A 20,909-nucleotide genomic window follows, 5' to 3' on the forward strand; every position below is an offset into this window, starting at 1 on the left:
AGCGTGCTGCTCGGATAGATCTCTATATTGTCTGAGCTGACTACAGCACAGTTAAAAGGAATAATTGAGCAATAATGCACGGACTAGATTTAGAAATTTTAAGAATATGGTTGCAAGAAAATTAACTTTTTGCTTACAGCTTTTTGGAGGACTTTATTAAATTCTTTGGTCGGTTCAACTCAGGCATAGAAGTGTATCTAATGACTTCTTAAAGTGGGTCAAAAACACTTTCCCCCTGTTAGAAACAGAGTGAATGAGTAAGCTGAGAGCTGAATGAGATGAATGGTATGCAGATCTGTGAAATGTGCTGTGGCGATGTTTTAACCTACAAAAGTAGAATTTGTAATGATTGATGGATGAGAGTCACAGTGGGTGAGCCTGGATTTATCACAAATCCACAATTTACACACACTCAACACTGCTGAAAGGGAAAAGACGAGTACGGGTTTTTGCTTAAGTTACAAATTCTTATTCCATATAGAAGAGAAAAAAAAATCCTGTCTCTGCTATTCCAGCAAAATCAAATCTAACTCCTCTGGCACAGCTGGATTAAAATAAGACAACCGGGTATCTGTAATTTAATATAGCGCTGCTGATGATGGAATTGGATTAGCGCTGGTTCACAGTGGAGAAAGAGCGAAGCTGAACGACAAACTGAGGATACATTCTTGATTTAATTATGCAAATTTTATTTCATTTATTACCAGGGCCTGCAGACCACAGCACAGCAATCCTGTCTTGATACTTAACACATGCTTGTATGTGTACGTGTGTTTGTGTGTGACTGTTGCTCACTGACCGAAGGCTGGAAGATAATTGCACTCTTTCAAAAGAGAAGTTTAAATCAGGCTAGCAGCGATCTACCTGGCAAAATTCTGTTGGACATAATGACATTTGAGGCTGCATGTTTATTTTTTCGGCTGCAAAGAGACCAGACAGCAGGGAAACAAGTGGAAACAGAAGGCATTAAGCTTGGAGGCGAGGCTGTGTGACTGGTTATGGCAGGGGGTTTAAAGGCTGCAGTTTGGAGACAGAATTGAGGCTTGGGAAATTGAGTCTTGAGCTGAGGCAACGTTGTGCCTCTGAGCGAAAAAGTTCTTTAACCTTTTCCAGCAAAACAGTCGCAGCTTGAGTTTGGATTGGATACACATGACTAAATCATACAACGAAAGTCGTACACCTGCTATGGGGAAAATCACCCTTAATAATATTAATATAGCCATCAGAAGTTCCTATAGAACTCCATGACTAGCATTAACACTGTCACCTTAATTTCCAAGACATTCTAAAAAATTCCAAGTGGCTTCTTTATTTTGCAAGTCGGAATTTTGTGTGTGCAATAAGTGTCACATGCCCTCTCTTTCTGTGTCTGTGCTACTGGTTACAGTCAGGGCTTTGGCCAGACGTGTCGGGAATGCATAGCATCAGTCCTGTCACAGGCAGGGAAGAGAGGAGGGGAGCAAAATAGATGCTGAGTGACACTGAGCTAGCGCTGCCTTCCCTGGAGGAATCCCGTCTGAAGTTGGCTAAAGAAACAGAAAATCCTTCACTTGTCACACAAAACCCTGGTAGGGGATACAGTGGAAAACTAGGTCCTTTTTTTATTTTAATTACCCATTGATGCTGGCTAAATCAAGAGGGTGTATTGAAAAGCTGAGGGCTGGCTTAGTAACACTGAAGGTGTCTGTTCATGATAAAAGCCCCACAGACACTTTTGGAAAGGTCAGAGCCTCACATCTGAGGCAGGTATTAGGAAATGCAGCCATATGAAGCTGGCAGGACATCACCAAAGGGACACGAAGGAAGCATGGTGGGGTGGGGGCACATGGTGAGATAAGTGTACCAACCCACAGTAGGAAGGAGAAGAGCGAGGCTGCCATGTACTGAAGAAAGCCAGAAAGCTTTGCACATGCTCAACAGGTCCAAAGCTTATATTCACTGAGCATGCTGAGTAAATGCATCAACTTTAACACCCCACTGGTGTTAGCTCATCATATTAGTTGAGCTCTCTCTCTCTCCATTGTGCAGAGAAAATTGCCACACTCAGTGCCCCCACATAAAACAGTAGCAACAAGGAGCTGCTCTACAATAAAACACTGTCGCCTGAATTTCTGACGCACGCAGCTTATCGACGCCTTTTAATTCCACACTTTTCAATGATGGCTTCACTGTGACACGGGAATGAAGCAACAGGCATCAGCCTATAACATTTCAAAAAAAATTGTTTAACACATTGGGATATATAATAATAATAATAACTCCTTTAAATCTAACTACACATCTGTAATCCAATGTTGAATTGATTTAATCCATACAATACGTAATGCAGATGTAACTAATACGACTGTTAGACAAACAACAGAAATATCCATGTACTACTACTACGGTATGTAACAGGCTATTGTTCTTCAAGGAAATGATAAAATCCCCAAAAGCTCTGCCATGTAAGCAGGGGCCTGTCCAACAGAATTTAAAATTGGATTCTAAATTTCAATGGAAGTCAGTGAAAGGATGCAAGGATAGATGTAATATGTGACCGCCAGCTAGATTTTGTTAGCAGCCTTGCTGCTGTGTTATGCCCCAATTGGAGACAAGCTACGAAGGACTGAGAGAAGCACGGGAAGAGTGAATTGTAATGATCAAAGTGGGAGAAAATTAAAGTGTGTACTAAAAGATGGTTGAATGACAGTAAAAGTTTGATTTTTGCAATATTTGAAAGATCAAGGAGACAAGACTGGGTGACCTTATCCTGTGTCAACACTGACGTCTACCAGCTGTTTGCTCATCATCTCAGATCATTCAAGTCATTTAAAGGGGAACTCTCGAAGATTTTTGAAAGCAATTATTTAACAAACAACACTAGATGACTAGTTGACCAAGTCGGTACCAGACTCACTTGTCATTTAAACTAACCATTTTACTTTTTAATTGATGCCCAGTACAGTTAAACTGTTGTGTTCTAAATGCTATGCAACCACCGGCCACCAGATGGAGCATCAATGTTGAGAAATACCATAAATCTGTAAATTTAGGCCTTATCTTTTTGTTAACACTGTTACTGTTAGTTCTTTAAAAGGCGAAAGGTTTAGATCACGCTCTGTTAGTGATAGGGTGAGGAGTTCAATCTACCAGGAGGGGCTCGGAGGAGGGCTGTATTTATATCGCACGACGCCAGGTTAAGCAGCATGAATCAATATTGAAGAATGCAATTAATTGTTTCAAATGCCTTTATTTAGAGAGTTTTTGACATTTTCCATTAAACAGTTCTCCAGTTTAACCTGATAGCAGCATCTTTCTAAGTTTTAGACCAGTTGGTTAGTTTATTTTTCCCCTTTGTTTAGTCTTTGAAGAAATTAGTCACCCAGGAATATCCCTACTAACAGCCACAATGCTTAACAGGCAAAGCATCAAGAGGCAAAGAGGTGTGACCATCAATGTTATACAGTCTTTTTGTTCATACCATTATCTTTAATGATAGTTAAAGATATTCTCCCTTTAAACAGGCTCTGTTTCCAGGCTCTGTTAATAGAAAAGATTTGACGTATGGAAATGGAGGTGGTATACACAGCAGTGCATAATGAGTAACATGCACTACTATGGATAAAAACGTGGGCCACACCTCTTAACCTTTGAGTTCAGGTGTTTTCACTTCCACTGTCACAGGCAGAATCAAGCCATGCAGTCTGCCTTTACAGACGTCTGTCAAAAAATGGGTCGTTCTAAAGAGCTCACTAAATTTGATTGGGGTGCTGTGATAGGATCCCACTGTTGACACACATCAGTAATTTCAGTTTTTGAAACGACTTCCTCCAAGATATTTTACGTTATTATTAGTGTGGTATTGTTGCAAAGATGAAGAGTTTAGGAGCGACAGCAACTCAGTCAAAAAATTGGCAGACCACATAAAATTATAGAGTGCAAAGTGGGGCACTCCAAAAATCCTCTGGCATCAACATCAGCACAAAAACCGTGCACCAGGAGCTTCATGGTATAGTTTTCCACGGCTGAGAAGCTCCTTTTAGTGTAACATGTAAAGTGCAATTTTATACATATGTGGCTGAGTAAGTATTTTTCAATAAACAGTGGGGTACTGCTGGCCTTTGCTCAAATAACGTAGTAACCACAAGTTTTATTCTTTAAACTTAAAAGAATATGTTTAGAAATAACATATTTCCACCATGTTGACAAAATGTTCTTCTTTTTAAGCCACTTGCTACTGGTGGTTCTTTTCTCTTTAAGTAACTTCAAAATCGCTGCTCTATAAAGAAGTGTAATTCTAGCCAACATGACTTAATGCTTATCTTTGATGTTTCAGAAAGACATATTGGATTGTGCCTTAAATAGCTGACATGAACATAACCTTTTAAACCTAATGTGGGACAGAAGGACAGCAGGAAGAATGAAAAATGAGTACAGGAGAGGGACAGCTCAGGTCGAGCGTTTTAGCGATAAAGATGGGGAGGCAAGGCTGAGATGGTTTGGACATGTGCAGAGGAGGGATAGTGGGAATATTGAGGAAAGAATGATATGAATATGAGCTGCAACTGTGGAGAAAAAGAGGAAGACCACAGAGGAGATTCATGGATGTAGTGAAGAAGGACCTGTAAAGGGTTGGTGTGACAAAAGAGGACGGGGTTAGATGGAGGGAGATGATCCACTGTGGCAACCACTAAAGGGAACAACCCAAAGAAGAAGAAAAAGACCGATGGTTGCCAGGGAGTCTTTGTAACTAAGGCCTTATCCAAGCAAATTTTGAACTCTCTGTTCCAAAATAAGTAAAGTACTTGCTGGGTTCCTTGGATTAAACCAAGTTTAAAGCAGCATATACCATGTTGCATTAATGGAAAAAAAACTTGCATAGCCCTAAAAAAAATTTTAACAGAAAAATAATCTAATCTAATAAAATTAGTATCTAGTGTACATCTAATACATTTTTATCCAAGCAGCTCTCACTGCATTTCTATATAATTATCCTGTGACCTTTGGTTAAACCACAGCCACTGACGGGTGAATGCACATAGGAATTAGGTGTGTGTATTTATCAGCCAACCTTGAAATGTTTTAATCTAAAAAGTTTCACTGCATACTTCTTTGAATCTGATGATTATATATATGAAAAAAACCTATACAGACACATCACGAATTTAGCAGGCTGAATAACTGCCATCGGCAATTGCCTCAGAGGTTAATAAGTTTTGTGCTCAGTTCAGTCAAAGATATTTAAAGACAATTTGTTAGGTGTGTGCGTGCGTGTGTGCAGAGCTTATTAAGTTAAGCATAAAGGTAACCATGCTGGGAGCATTAGAGAAAAAGACAAAGGGAAAAGGGAGGGAGGTGGAAAGAATTCGACAGACATCGCTCACACAGATTGGACACAGATATGGGATTGGAACACACAGCTGACATTTATCCCTGTTGTCATGCTTATTGCTCATTGTAGTAAATGTTAAAGTTGACAGCAACATGAAGGAGAGTGCAGCTTTTTTGCTCATTCAAAGGAAGGGTGAATGTACAAAACCCTTGCAAATACCACTCAGTGTGAAAGCATCGGGAGATGAGGTCCACTGCTTGTACAAACATGGATACACACACACAGAGGGATGCTGCATTTTTATGGATCTGAAGTATAATAATGATACATCTCCTATCTGTGAAGTCTATATATTCAGTGTTATCACCCTGTAATGCTTTTACGTTGCTTGCTCAGATTTTTTTAAATAGTATTTCGTGGATTTAGTGGATTTAATAGTATTTCGTGGCCACCATCTACCGGAACCAAATTCCTTGTAATTGTCTGCACATATACTTGGCCAATAAACACGATTCGGATTCTGATTCTGATTTTTTTGTTGTTGTTGTTTTCTGTTGTGAATTTTATCATCAATGTGATTTTCTTTCCACTTCAGAAAAATGACTTTGTTTTTCATTTTCTTGAAGATTGTTGTTGTGGAGGCCCTGAATAACATATCATGTGCTGATCTGAAAAGTGAAACCAATGAAGAAAAATGCTTTCGTTCTAGTGGCGAGTGGGAATGTGACTCCTCTGGCTGCAAAAAGAAGTCTGACAATATAAAAATCTATTGATTGTTTATTTGTTAATTTAATAAACATTTGTCCCACTGAGTCTATGGCCTTGATTACTAGTTTCAGGACTTACAACATGATTTTGTAATTATGGTCCTGATTAGTGTCAAGAAGGATGATAAAAAAAGAGTACGCTTGGAAGGGGCGAATTGTGATCGTCAAGTTCCTGTTGTATGAGCTTGAGGAGCCCAACTGTAGGTTTTTAAGTCAGACCATCCATCTGTCATCGTGTCCACTTTCAAAACAACAAGATGCTAAGCTTGAGGCTTCAAATCAGGAGCTGTTGAAATAGCTCCATCCATCTTTTATTTAGAATCAATGGCCACGTACAGGAAAATGGAACCACTTCATTTTTTTTTTTTCCAAACAATAGCTGTGGGTTCCTACTCGCATTCAGGAGTTAATCATTAATCCTAGTGAAAGGTTTTCTTTCCTCTAGTCAATGAAACTCTGATAAGGAGAAGCTGGGGTGAACACAGTGTTATTGAGCTAAATGCCTTCTATACTGGCCATTGATGATGCTATTTTTAAACAAACATGTGAAAGTGAGGGTTGGATTTCCTTGCTTACAACAATTAAGTGGAAATCAATATGAATCCTATCCAACCATCCAGGATTGAAACAAAGCACACTTTTAATTGTAAAGCCCATGGCACACCTTGAGCAATATAATCAAGAGAATGGAAACACCGGGGGAACAAGACACAGCTGAAACTGTAACTGAATGGAGAATCACATTACAAAGAGAAGGCAAGAAAAAAGTAAACACAAGGAATCAAATATTAATAAACCACAAGAACACAAAAACATCAATTCTAGCACTGTCAGCGTTAACGCGTTAAAACGGGCTAATCCGCATTAACGAGCTAACCCAGATCAATCTGTGTAAGGGTAAGGGGTTACTCAGCGGTAACGCTGTCATAATGTTTAACACGATTAAATATTTTAACGCACTCAACCCATCTGGAGCACAGAATGGACAAACTTTGGACAAACTGCCCGAAATGCGTTGACAGAGTCATTTCAGGGATTTTGAGTCAGTCTGCGCTCCAGATGGGTTAACTGTTCATCGCGTCAGTCGTGATGACGCGTTAACCCCGAGTAACCCCTTACACGGATTGATCTGCGTTAACTCGCTAATGCGGATTAGCCCATTTTAACATGTTAATGCATTAACCCTGACAGCACTAATAAATTCTAAATAAAATTACTAAATTACTTACCAGAATTACCAGAAATACTAAACAAAAGAGAGCTAAACCAAAAAATATAAACACTTCAAATGGCAAAAAACCCCAAACCCAAAGGCCATTACATATTGTGCATTAATAAGGATTTTAAAGACAGCGAAGCAAACAGGGAGTGAGAGAGATGCTGATGAAGCATGACTGCACACACACCCACCAAGTCTGAAGAAGCACTCTACACTCTAATCAGCCAAAATAATTGGAGCCACTGGTGGGCATACTCCGGCCTTTAACTGCTGTCTTTTGTTTGGATGTAATTTCAGATGTAATTTCATTCTAAATAATTATATTACATTTTTTTGATCTTAGGTTGCATTGATGTGTATTACAGTTACATGTAGGTGTGTTAGGGTTATAGAACCCTGGCTTTGTGCATCCTGGTTCACTGGCATTAATCATTAAAACACCTTTGATTACTAGTACCTGTAATTGTAGGTCCTGTTTTGACAAACAGAATATCAGTTGAGTTAAAGTTCTTAAGTTTGGCAACAATATACAGTTCCTACACTTCATGATGGTAGAACTACTGTATGTAGAAGAAAATGCCACCTTAATTTAGCTACTGAATATACTGGAAACACAGAGGTCAGAACTTCATACACATTCAATCTCACTAATTAGAGTCAAGGACAATTCAATCAAGCTGTCTTTAACCTCAAAGTCTTGTGACAAGGTCTAATCAGCATAATTAATTGAACTGGAGCACCTTGGTGTGCGGCATTTACACATTAAAAGGTTAAGTTAGACTGAGCTTGAGTCTGTTGACAGCTGGACGATAAATTGCATGTGATTTTGAGTGTAGCTGTCTCGATCCAGTCATTATCGATTAGTCCTTTCACCTTTACAACAGAATTATGAACCAGTATCTGTTGGTATCCTGTAATTCTGCGATATAATAATAAGAGGGACTGTCTGAAAACAGTAATTCAACTGGAAAAGTAGCTTTATGTATCCCAAGGGTGCAGAATATTATTGTATAATCCAGTTCATTGGATTATAATGCTACAGTTTGTGCCACCATTAAACCTTATTATACAAATATTTGTTTTTCTTTTGTGTGTTCACCACAGTGTTGAAGAATAAAGAAAGAATGAAAAGATTAAAAGAAAAGACTGTTTATTTGTATTTCTGATCTAGTGAGCTGCGACACAGTGTTATTCATTACTTATTCATTCATTGTTACTTGGCTTTCTTTTTCTTTAACACTTAGGAAAAAGGTTCTCGGTTAAAATCCATGATCTGGCCTTTCTGTGTGGAGTTTGTATGTTCTCCCCATGTCTGCGTGGGATCCCTCCAGGTACTTACCACAGTCAAAAGAACCTAAATTAGTGGGGTTGGGTTAACTAGTGATTCTAAATCCCAAACCATAGGTGTGAATGTGATGGGAATGGATGTGTATGTTAGCCCTGTGACAGATTGGCGACCTGTCCAGGGTGCACACCACCTCCTGTGCTACGGTAGCTGGGCTTCAGCCTGCCCGTGATCCTAAACTGCATACGTGGAAGAAAATGGGTAAACAATAGAGTTTATCTTTCTACTTTAAAGTTATGACAGATTTCAAAAAATACATGTAAGTTTCTTCCCTTCAACTATGACACGCACACTGTCCACAAATTTACCTTACTGTGGCAAAAAGTGAGCAGTTACTCTGCAGTATTCTCTACAGGAAATCACAGAATAGTCATCAAGGAAAAAGTGGTCTGACAGCAAAAGCTTGGGGCTTGAGGGACACAAACACACACAGAGAGACGTGATGAAGGCTTCTCCAGAAGGAGAGGAGCATGCTTGTTATATATTTTAAGATTTGGGCCAGGAGACTGCCAAATGTGCTAGTGTGTGTGTTGGCGGGAGGCTCTTTCATCTTCTCAGCCCCTCATCTGTCTTTGTATATAGATAAGAGTATGATGCTGAAAATGACAGTAATACAGAGGAGGCTGAAAAAAAAAATCACCCAAGAAAGGGGCAATAAAACGATGAAATGACAGGGGGAGGTATAAGAATAGAAATGTCGTGATGGGAGGAAGTGTAACTCAGTGCAGGGGACCTTCCTCTCCACTCTGACAGAAGCTGTCACTTCCGCACTTCCACACCTCAGAGCGCCACAGCACTGCCCCTCATCACAGCCTACATCTACCGAGCACCAGTCATGGTTCAAATACTTCTAAAATAATGGGGAAACTAAAGTTTTACAGAACATTTTCAGATGAACAGAATGGCGTGGAAGCACAAAATGAACAAATAATGTGATGCAGTTTATCTTCATAACATCATTACAGCTCCATCATTTGCATCCTCTGAGCTTCAACCTGATTGCTGAGACGCTTTATTTTACAAAAGGAACAGTTTTAACATTAAGAGTTGTTTACGGCTAGAACTGAGATTGACAATCATATTTTATAATGGTGAAATTGCAATACCAGAACACAATACCATGTTGCAGTAAGAGCTTTTCCCTAAGAATAAGAAAATATAAAAGCTCATAATTCTGAACAGTGGTTACATTCCAGTATTTGTTTTGTTTTTCCAGCTGAAAACTCCACACGTAAAGCACAATCCCTGCTGTTACTGTAGTTTTTACGAGATTCTTCTTTGACTTTTAAGACCCCCCCAGTACAGCGGTGGAAACTGGTTAAGTTTATTATTTTCACTTTGTAATACGAGCAGTGGGAAGGCTGGGAATTAGATTTGGGAGGAAAAGTGCAACTCTGTACTATATGATAAATTATTAAGGCGCATGACAACAACATTAAACTCAGAGTGGATGTAAAAGTTGGAACTGTTTTCAGATGTCGTATATTCACGACAAAAAATAACTCAAAAATCTGTAATCTGATTTATTGTTAACTAGAATGAGGGTTTTTCTGCTTCTCCTACAGTAATGTGCAAAAGTCTTGAGCCACCCCTCATTTCTTAATGTTTTCTTTCCAAGAAGCCATATTTGTTTGTAATTCTTTAAAGTGCACTTAAAGAGCAATAGTTCTCCAGGCTTTCTGAAGGTCTTTCAAAGGTTTTCTTTGGACTTTGGCGGGTATTTTGCTCATTTTCATTCCGTGTACCTGACTATTTTCAGGCAATAGTTTTTTTCTCTTTCTTTGTTTTGTTTTGATGGTTTTTTTGTTGGTTTTTTTGCCACTTAACATTGACCTATGAATCCAAGTGAATATGAATGTGTTAGCTGCCTCATCCAATATAACCCACTGTCACATCACATAATTTTTCCAGTTTATTTAGTTGAATTTATGAAACGTGTCAAAGATGCGAGTTTCACATTCATAAAATATTATTTTTTTATTCATTTTCAGTCCTTATACCTGAAGTCCAGGCAATATTTTTTTGTTTGTTAATCCTCTTTTAACACTGACCTATGAATCACTATTACGAACATAAAAAAGGCACCTAACTCAAGGGATGAAGCACAGAACAGACAACTTAGCAAAGAACGAATTTTACGGATTTCTAATTACAGAAGAACTGGAATGAAAATCAGTGACAACAGGTCTTATGGAGTGATGAATCCAGTAAAACACTGGAGGCTGTGTCATGGTCTTCAGCCAGTGGTGATGGGGATCTTGATGGAATTATGAACACAACAAGTACCATCAGATTTTGATCCACCGTGCAATACCATCTGAAAAGCATCAGATTAAGAACATCTTCAGTTTGCAGCACTACAGTGATTCCAAACACACTGCCAATGCAGTAAAGGCATACCTGGACAGAAAAACACTTGAAAAATACTTGTTCTTAATCTCCACAGCATGTCTTTTATCCTGTCTTCCTTCTCTCTCCCCAACCGGTAGCAGCAGATGGCCCCGCCCCTCCCTGAGCCTGGTTCTGCTGGAGGTTTCTTCATGTCAAAAGGGAGTTTTTCCTTCCCACTGTCGCCAAACTACTTGCTCATAGGGGGTCATATGATTGTTGGGTTTTTCTCTGTATGTATTATTGTAGGGTCTACCTTACAACATAAAGCGCCCTGAGACGACTGCTGTTGTGATTTGGCGCTTTATAAATAAAATTGCATGGAACTGAATTGAAAAACACACCATCATGAACACTATCAGTCATGGATTGGTCTCCCCAGAGCCTGGACCTCAACATTACTGAAGTAGTGTTGAATCAGCTTGACAGAGAAACAAGGCCGCCTAAGAGAGTTCACATGTGGTCAAACTAAATATTCATCTGCAAGCTCATTAGAACTGTAGAAACCCAGTTTTTTCCTTTTATACTGTATCTCTGTGTATGTTTGCATGTGTTTTGATTAATTTTTCTACCAAAATAAAGAAAAGAAGGGCAGCTCAAGACTGTTACATAGTACTGTTTGACTTTTTTTTTCTTACAGTAAATTTCATCTAACAGATAAGTTGATCCACAAGGCAATCTTTACAAAGTGACTTGCAGTACCCCTTTAAGACAGATTGGTGTAAAGGACACACAGAGAATAACTGAGCAATCTGCTACCCATGGAGGGATAAAGATACGGGTTTGGAAAAATGACAGCAGGGACAGCAAGACATAATGAGCTGATCAAACGATTGTGGAGAATGAAATGCCAGAGTAGCTTAGAGCGGTGACAGGCTGAGCTGTCAGGGATTCCCTGGTCTTGGTGTGACAGTCAGCTGCCTCTGCTCTCGCTGGATTCATGGATATTTTTGCCGCAGCATCTGCCTCGTTTGCTAATAGAGCTTTCCTTCTGCTAATCTTTTCTCAAATCGTCCCACACCGCTCAGATTCCCAATTCACCATGGTCACTAATCACAATCGCATCCAAAATGCAATTTCTTTTTAAAATTACTTCACATAGTCTGACGTTGTCTCCTTTGTATTTTCACTCATATAGTTTTTTGGTTTAATTAGACTGCTGAATAAACTGCCACTTTATAAAACCTAAACATTTAGGGATTAAGTTATTGTGTCGAATATAGCTTATATAATCAAGCACAACATTGGGTGCTCTCCCTGGGCTCTTCAGACAAAGATATACAAAGGGGACACTACTAAGGTCACACTTTTTCAGTCACCGCTTGTTGACTCGGTCTGTTTGTGTTATCAAGTCAGGAAGTATTTCACTGCCTGTCCTGCTACAGTCACTAGTCAAACATGCAATCTCAATTCTTTCTTCATCTCAAAGACAATGAGGGTCACAGACTGGATGACCCGTGACTCTGTGCTTCAGATGGTAGCAGCAAAAATTAAGGCGAGGAAAATCTATTATAATTATAATCATGAAGACAGTGAGATTTACACAAATGGCAGATGACTCAAGACGGAGATGTGTCAGTGTTGAGAAGTCACGTTTGTCCACAGCCGAACATAATAAATATGTATACAGGCAAATAGTACAACAGCAGCATCCCTCTGGAGTCCTCTTTCTCACCAGTCAACGTTTGCTACCCCAATTCTTGCTTGTCTGTGTCTCTAGTTCAGTCATCCAAATTCTGAACGCTGTATCCGAGTCTAAATGCTCCATACTGGACTTAATGGACTGCAGAATTTACTCCCTCTCTTTGCCATTACCCACTGTGTACTGTTCAGGAGTGATCTTGTTTACTTAGAAATTTTGCCCGTGGGGAAAAAGCGTTTGGACTAAACCATATAGACAGATGAATAAAACGAAGAGCTGAAGGCTGCAAAGCTGCAGACTTACTGTGTCTATTTTGGGGGTTGGCTCTTTCTGATTACAAGGATTAGAATTCAGCACTTTATATTATGGCTTTGGCACTCACACCTGTGGCCCTCTGGGTAAAAATCTCTTTACTTACATCTTATATTAAAATAATTACACTATTTCTACCGTTTCTGTGAGTGGAGTTCGGGAGAAAGGCCAGGAATATTTTAGTGTCCATACCACTTTAACGTAAGTTACAATCTTCTTTTACATTAATGTTTTCATGATCTCAGACCCCCATTTTGAATAAAGCTTCTTTTCAGCTCCTTTTCATTCAGATTCTATAATCACTCTTGATGTAATGTAATGTTTGTTGGATGCAACAAAAAGACTCGTGCAGAATTTAGATTTTCCATCTAAGCACAGAGGGTATTCTTGCACAAGAAAACTATGCATGCATGTAATTAAAAACAAAAAAAAATTCTCCACACCACTGATAACAGCCTCGCCGTCTATTGTTATTTCTCTTCAAACGAGGACCAGGAGACTGCCAAGTAAGAGAATTAAGCTACTGCTAATGTAAAGAGAATATGCTGCCTCACATTAAAAGCGTTGGACTGGCAAAACATGAGGGATTAATTATGAAAGATTTAAAAACTGCAATGTGTTTTTCACTGAAGTAAGTGCTGACTATGACTGCTTATCAACAATCTTTTTTTTCTTTTTTTTTAGCGGTCCATTTAATTTTTAATGGAACGAGACGGCGCAGGCACAGTTAGAGGAGTGGTTAGATGAAGAGCTGCAGGTGACTGGCTGAATCCTCCTCTACACCGTCACCATCGCCGCTGCGATTCGCTGCGCAAAACGGCTCTTTGTACCATGTGCTGCGTGAGATCAGATCCAGATCAGATCAGACATCTTTATGAAACCAAAGTGAGCTAAGTGCACTAAAAACAGAGTCACCTGCATTTCCACTTGTGTTTGACGTTTAAGGAATTATTGTTGTATCATTAAACTGCAGTCATGGTAATCAACCAGGACTAATTATATCAGGATTACAGCTTAGTTTAAACTCTGCATCGCTCTTTTTTTTCTGTCTGTCTATCTTTTTAACCATTAATCCGATAACACGTTCACTTCTACACGTGAAAGATCCCCAGTTTATAACCGGCAGGAGAAATAAACCCAGCCTCAGGGGATCACAGGCCCAGATAAACGGGAGGATTGCGTCAGGAAGGGCATCTGGTGTAAAATAGTGAAAAATCTCTGCCAAATCAAACATGCAGATCCATCCTCTGTGGCGACCCCTTGGGAAAATATTGAGCAGCTGAAAGTACCTTTAATCCAACAGACGTGTTGACTAAACAATCTGTTTATTCTCAAAAAGTCCAAGTTTCTTTCAAGACTCTGCTCCTCCCCATCATCTCTCACTGGCTAACGCTCTGGGCTGTATCTCGCTACTGCCTAAACTTTCCTCTGAGATGGGGAATGATGTGCAGTCACTGTTTTGAGGGATGAATTGTGTTATTTCAATACACTTGCATCTAACCTCGTTTGACAGCAACTACAGTGCTGTGAAAATGCATTTTACCCCCTTCCTGAGTTCTTAGTTTTATGCATATTTGTCACACTTTCATGTTTCAGAGCATCAAACTCATTTCAATATTAGACAAAGATAAAGTAAATACAAAATGCAGTTTTTAAATTATGATTTTATTTATTAAGGGAAACAAATAATCCAAACCTACCTGGCCCTGTGTGAAAAAGAAACTGCCTCCTAAATCTATCAGCCGGTTGTGCCACCCGTGGCAGCAACAACTGAAATCAACCGTTTGTGATAACTGGCTATGACTAATTTTCACGTCACATTGCTCCACTTTCTTTGCAGAGGTGTTTTAATTCTGTTATATTGGATTTCTGAACACGAGGAGCCTGTTTAAGGTCATTCCAAAGCATCTCAGATTTAAATCTGTTTCATAAACCAAGTGTGCTTGAGCTTCAGGGGATGAATTGATGGTCAGATATTCTCCTTCAGGATTTTCTGATAGAGAGCAGATTTACAGAATTATAGTAAGTCATCCAAGTCCTGAAGCAGCAAAATGGCCCAGATCATCAGACCATCAATGCTTTAAATGCTGTCCTGGGTTCTTTTGTGACCTCCTGGATGAGTCGTTGAGTAATTTTGGTCGGCTTGCCACTCCTGGGAAGATTCACCGCTGCTCCAAGTTTTCTGCATGTGTGGATAATGGCTCACACCACGGTTAACTAGAGTCCCAGAGCTTTAAATATTGGCTTTATATATTGACCCTTATATTGACCTTTTCCAGACTGACTGTTGTCAAAGATTTCATTTCTCATCTCCTCTAGAGTTTCTTAGGTCATGGTTGCTTTTTGGTATCTTTTAGCCTACATCACTTTGTCAGACAGATTCTGTTTAAGGACTTCTTGATTCTGGCAGTAATCAGGCCTGTGAGTGACTCAGCTTTCCAAAAATTGTGGTTACACAGTTACTTCATGATTTAACACGGGGTGGAGGTTAGTTTTTCACATATGACCAGGGGGGTGTAGACATTTTTTTTCATTTCAGAAATCATATTTAAAAAACGCATTTTGTATTTCCACATATTGTATCTTCGTCGAATATTAAAAACTTGTTGCTCTCAAACATTTATGTGTGACAGATATGCAAAAATACAAATAAAAAATACTAAAAAAAATCAGAAAGGGGGCAAATAGTTTTTCATGACACTGCATATCAAAAAATGATCTAATGGCTGATGCCAGCTTCAGATCACACATTAGTATGCCTCATTACCAATGCATGCAATTAAGAATAATCCTTTTTTATCGCCATAATTTTCTTCAATAAATAAGTCATTTCTGCTCGGTTCCAAATTGTTGCTTCTGGCACAAACAGATCTACTCTGTTTTGCTGTGTATGACAGCCTGTAAAATAGCAGCCATCTTCTCTGGGCAATCAAGAGGCTTTTAGATTGCTTTGATACGGGTTCTCACGGTCGTTATGGTGCCTATCTATTTTCTGAGCCTCAGGTCTTAATCTTGAAAATCTCTAAACAATCTAGATCTCCCTAACTGTGTGTCCTCAATCTTATCTTCCTCTTCTGTCTCTTTCTTTTTGTCTTTGTCTTTCTTGCTTTTGTCGCCTGTTCTGCTTGCAAGCAGTGTTCGGGTATTTATGGGACGTGCTTATTCAATTGTCCAACTATGAGCTTCGGGACAAACACACTGACAAAATAAAGCTTGTATTGCTTGATTGAGGACACGAGCTCTGTCACACAACCACTCAAGGAAGAAATGAGTCCTTGGTATTTGTCTAAGCTCTTGCTTGTTGCGCTCCAGATTACAAGGAAAGTGCAATAAGACCAATCTCATTATCCTCTCCTTCTTTGCTGAGCATTTAACTAGAGATTTAAAAAGGACTTTATCTTTGTGTTTATTTGTGTTTCTCTTTTTTTATACTTTGCGTAATGTCAGAGATCATATCCCTTTAGAATAAGACATGCGTGACTCCTGGGGTGCTAACCTATGATGACTGCATGGCATTAGTGGTTTCATAGCACAGGGCCAACCCAAAGTCACACTTTCAGCCTCTCACTAAGGTCACTGCATCTCCCGAGGCTTGGAACAGACAGCAGCTTGGCAAGCAAGGGCAAATAGAAAGTAACGTTCCCTTAAAGGCAGGCTGTCTTTGGAAAAGTTTGGATGTGAATAATGCAGAGATTTCGAGCCTCTTAGGATTAAAGTCCACTGTTTGTGTGGGTGGGCAGTCAAGCAGAGAGAATAACTTCCTTGCCACAGTCAGCATTATTTAATCAGAATCAAAGACAAACCGAATTACCAAACTTGCATATGGGAAAGACACCTCTGATGCATTCATATCCGTTCGTTAGACCTACTTCAGGATTAATTCATTCATTTCCCCTCGGTACATGTTCACAATTATGAAAGAATATGAACAGCAAAATGAGCAAACATCTTTTCTTCTTTTTCCTTCCAGTTTGTCACATTCAAGAGTGAGCTGCAGAGGAAGAAAACACCAAGTTGTGAAACTAAATTTAAGACGACTGGTAAATCTCCCTGGCAAACATGCACAGATGAGACTGTCGTTTTCTTCCCAAGATAAAAATACAGTGCATTACACCTACACCAAGCCTACACCGCACAGCAGGCACGGATAGCGACAGCCAAAACCTGTCCTTTACACCTTCAGCGGAGAAAACAACAGATTCTAGTTGACCCCAATTATCCTGCCTTCACCACAGTCTTCGAGGTGAGATACGTACAGGATCCGCTGCCCTTCGAGGCCAGAGGGCGACTCTATCTGGTCTGCTGAAATAAAGCTTGTTTGATACAACAATAACTTCGAGCCCCAAAGAAACGCAGAAGATCAAATTCTCCCTTCTCTGAATACACGATTGAAACTTGCTCTTAAATTTTAGGGCTCTGTATCAATCAAATCAAAATGAACAGTAAACAAAGGAATCTGGCTTCTATGGCTTCTTGGTTCACCAGCTTTGTCACTAGTTAATCCTATTTAATCCAAGGTATAGGTATCAGATTGCAGTCCAGCAGGAAAGTAACAACCTTCCCTAAGCTGAACAACATGCAGTGCATGTCTGTGTGTGTGCACTGTCTCATAGAAGAACGTGATGCTTGGTACCCATGCTAACTTAATATCCTATTAGGGGTAGATCAAGTGTACTGATGGGGGAGACTGAGTGTTATCAGAAGCAGATTAAAGCTCTGTGTAGTGTAGAGGGAATATGGGGAGTAAAACTCACTTCATTAAGGTGATCAAGTGCTTTGTGGCTGGGGCTTCTGTGCTACAATACAACACTTGCCTCGTGATGATGATGATGATGATGATGATGATGATGAAGAAGAAAACGATATTGTGTGAAACTGCATTTTTCTTTGAATGTGGCACAGATTCACAGAAGCAAATCCTAGAGCCTAGTATCATACATTCAAATATACAAAGGGCACATCCAAGATACTTTATGCATTTTTTTCCTCTGTCTATCTGAGTTTATCCATGTCAAACACAATCAGGGCACACCATCAGGCTCTTGTTGGCCGGATAATCCGTCTGCTGTGAGAGCACACACAGAGTTGGACCACTTAGCCAAGAGATAGATATTAATGACACACACGGAATGCACGAACTGTGGCTAAACACTGCAAAATCAGAGATCTTCTTCTTTTTTTCTTCTTCTTCTTTTATTCTCCCATAAATGGAAAAGATGCAAGAAGGGGATGCATTGTAGATAGCGGGACTTGTAGCTCAACTGGGATCATATCGAGCATAAAAATAAGCAACATGGTAAATGATAAAATCATGATGCACCTGGGGCTTAATAGCTCCGAGATAGACAAACAATTATAATCTATTTATGTTAGTTTTTGCTTGCGAGGAAGAAGCTTCACAGAAAAAAGGGGGGCAAAGTATCAGTGCATCATTGTGTGCTTAGTTAGATTACTGTGTCGTGTCTAGTGAAACGGTCAGATGAGCTGTCGCTGCAGCTCTAACCGGCTGAGATCAAAAGAAACTAAATACTAGTTCTTTCATAAGAGTCCGTACAGAGCGCGCTCATAACAGGAAGTCTATTCTGGTGGAGATTTAAGTTGGGTTTTTTTGTTTTGTTTTTTTGCAACCTGTTAACCAAAGCGTCGGTCTGCTGCTGGTTTGACAGCGGTCTGTCCACGCTGCTGAACTGCAGCTCCGTCCCGCCACGTACACACACACAGACACACACGCACGCACGGGGACCTGTTCGTTCAGCACCACACCGCGGCACATAAACCTGAACACAACACTTCTGTGTCGAAATAATGGAAAGGCAAATGGATAACATCAGTGACGAAAATGAATGTCATCGCCAAAACGCGCACAGTTGCCAGGCAGTTTTTCATTATTATTAATTTTTATTATTAATTTGAATGTTTTCAGTGTTTCTGAGAGAGCTCAGCCGCTGGAGCCTTTACTTACACGAAAACTCCGAAAAGCAGAACTCTGATGCCAATCTCCAGAGCCAATTCTCGCATGTTTTTCCTGCGGTCTGGAGGCGACACGTTCATGATTCGGAGACAATCCGTCAACTCAAGCAGAAAAAAGGCGGTCCCGGTCAGTTCTGGAGGCTTTTTCACTTTTGTAATCCACCTTAACAAAAGCCCAGCGCTTTCCACGAGCGGCGCTCCCTAATCGCGCATGCCGTGCGCCTCCATTGCAACTCGGTCACCTGAAGCAGTCTTCCTCTCTTTTTCTCTCCTTCGCCTGTCTCCGCTCGTCTCCGTCTGTTTCTGTCCCCCTCGGGCGATTTTCTTTATAGCAACTCTGTTGCTGACAGCTGCTCTTCTATCGAGTGAAACTCTCCTTCTTCCACTCCATCAGTTTCTTAATTTAAGATTGGAGTTCGGGGGGCAGACGATATCAGCCGATTTGGGAGAAGGTACAGGTGTGGGTCAGCACAGAGAGGGAAGTGATGGGAGGCTGCAAAGTAAAAGGGAGATACTCAGAGCATCAGCGAGCTTGTGTGGTGTAGTGGGTCTCGCTCTCTCTCTTCTCTCTCTCTCTCTCTCTTTCTCTCCCTCTCTCACATCCTCTGTGTTTGACTTTGGAGATTCAGATGACTAGAAGTTTCTGGAACACCACCCAGACACTCATGGGAGGAAAAGAAAGGCTCCAGCGCTCATGTCCAACACACCTCCATGTTTCTTCTTGTCTGCTCTGCGCTAAAGAGACACGGACCTTGGACCAACATCTCTTCACAGACTACAATGAGCCACTGGCTGTAAATGTGACACAAAGCAGGGCGGCTCTCCGGTGGCACAGTCTGGGCAGGTGTTCATGACCAGACCCTTTACAACTCTAGTAGAACCAATCCATCAACACCGGTATCAGGCTCACATGATATTACTGACACATGATATTGCAATCCTGGAACAAAAGAAGACCACTTTGGGAGGGGTGGAGGGACTTTCTCTCTGTTGGGCCTTCCACATACTGTCCAATCATACCCTATGACAAATCTAGCACCTCAGGGTCTAAGCAGTCAGGCAGTGATGAAGGAGCACAGACAGCAGCAATACCTGCGGGCCAGGAAACCTTGCCAGCACTTTATAGACACACATGAATATTTTATGCCCTCTAAAGCTGGCCTTCCTGCATTACCTGCCAGTCTGAAACGTGCCGCTGTGTGCATTTGAATGCATGTGAGGCCGTGAGGGAGAGACCACTGAAGAGAAAGCCCCAGACCACAGACTTCTTTCTGGGTCACATGCTCTGCAACCTGGGACGAAATAGAAATTCTGCATCTTGCTTGGTTAACAAGGCACCCCTTTAGCTATGCGTAGCTACGATAAATAAATGTAGGCTATATGTGCACACTCTTATACACGCAGACGCACAGCAGAGATTTTGATGTATTCCTTCTTTTTTTTTCATACATTTGAATTCTAGGTGATGTGCCTGGAGTCTTTGCCAGTTCCCTAATAAGAACAAAACAAGAGGAGAAGCGAGATGGTGGTAGGTTGGTAGGTGAGCTCCAACTTCAAAGCTTTCTGCCAGCCATCAGAGTTTTCAGCTTTTAGAGAACCTGGCATGTTTATTACAAGCTATCAACATTGTTTTTATCTCGCAGCATCACAGGACTCGTGATTTAGCTGATTCACTCGGGCCAGAAAGGCTTTACAGACTTTCCAAGCATCAACACAGGGTGACATAAAAACTTAATTATTGGATAGAGACAAAAAGAGGTTTGCTCTGTCTGGTTGATGCCGTGGTGGTCTTTTGTTGGCAAAAAGCAAACATTCGAGTTGTGCAAAAATACACCACTTTCCTTTTTGTTTTAACTTTGCTTTTTCATTTTCTTTAAACACAATTCACACTTTCATTTATGTGTTTCTGTGACCCATCTCCAAGTTTTGTTGTTCTTTTTTCCCTTCCCCTTTTC

General features: G+C 40.3%; 1 protein-coding gene across 1 annotated transcript in view; it reads right to left on the reverse strand.

The window, feature by feature from the left end:
- plpp4 (phospholipid phosphatase 4) overlaps nt 1-19,513 on the reverse strand; it is a 56,527-nt gene extending 37,014 nt beyond the window's left edge. Inside the window, exon 1 of the mRNA XM_005473867.4 lies at nt 18,947-19,513. Coding sequence (XP_005473924.1) covers nt 18,947-19,035 — 89 coding nt within the window. The 5' untranslated portion in view covers nt 19,036-19,513. The remainder of the gene's footprint in view (nt 1-18,946) is intronic.
- Between the last annotated feature and the right edge of the window lie 1,396 nt (nt 19,514-20,909).

This window comes from Oreochromis niloticus, linkage group LG13, assembly GCF_001858045.2.
Source record: "Oreochromis niloticus isolate F11D_XX linkage group LG13, O_niloticus_UMD_NMBU, whole genome shotgun sequence".
NCBI classification, from domain to species: domain Eukaryota; kingdom Metazoa; phylum Chordata; class Actinopteri; order Cichliformes; family Cichlidae; genus Oreochromis; species Oreochromis niloticus.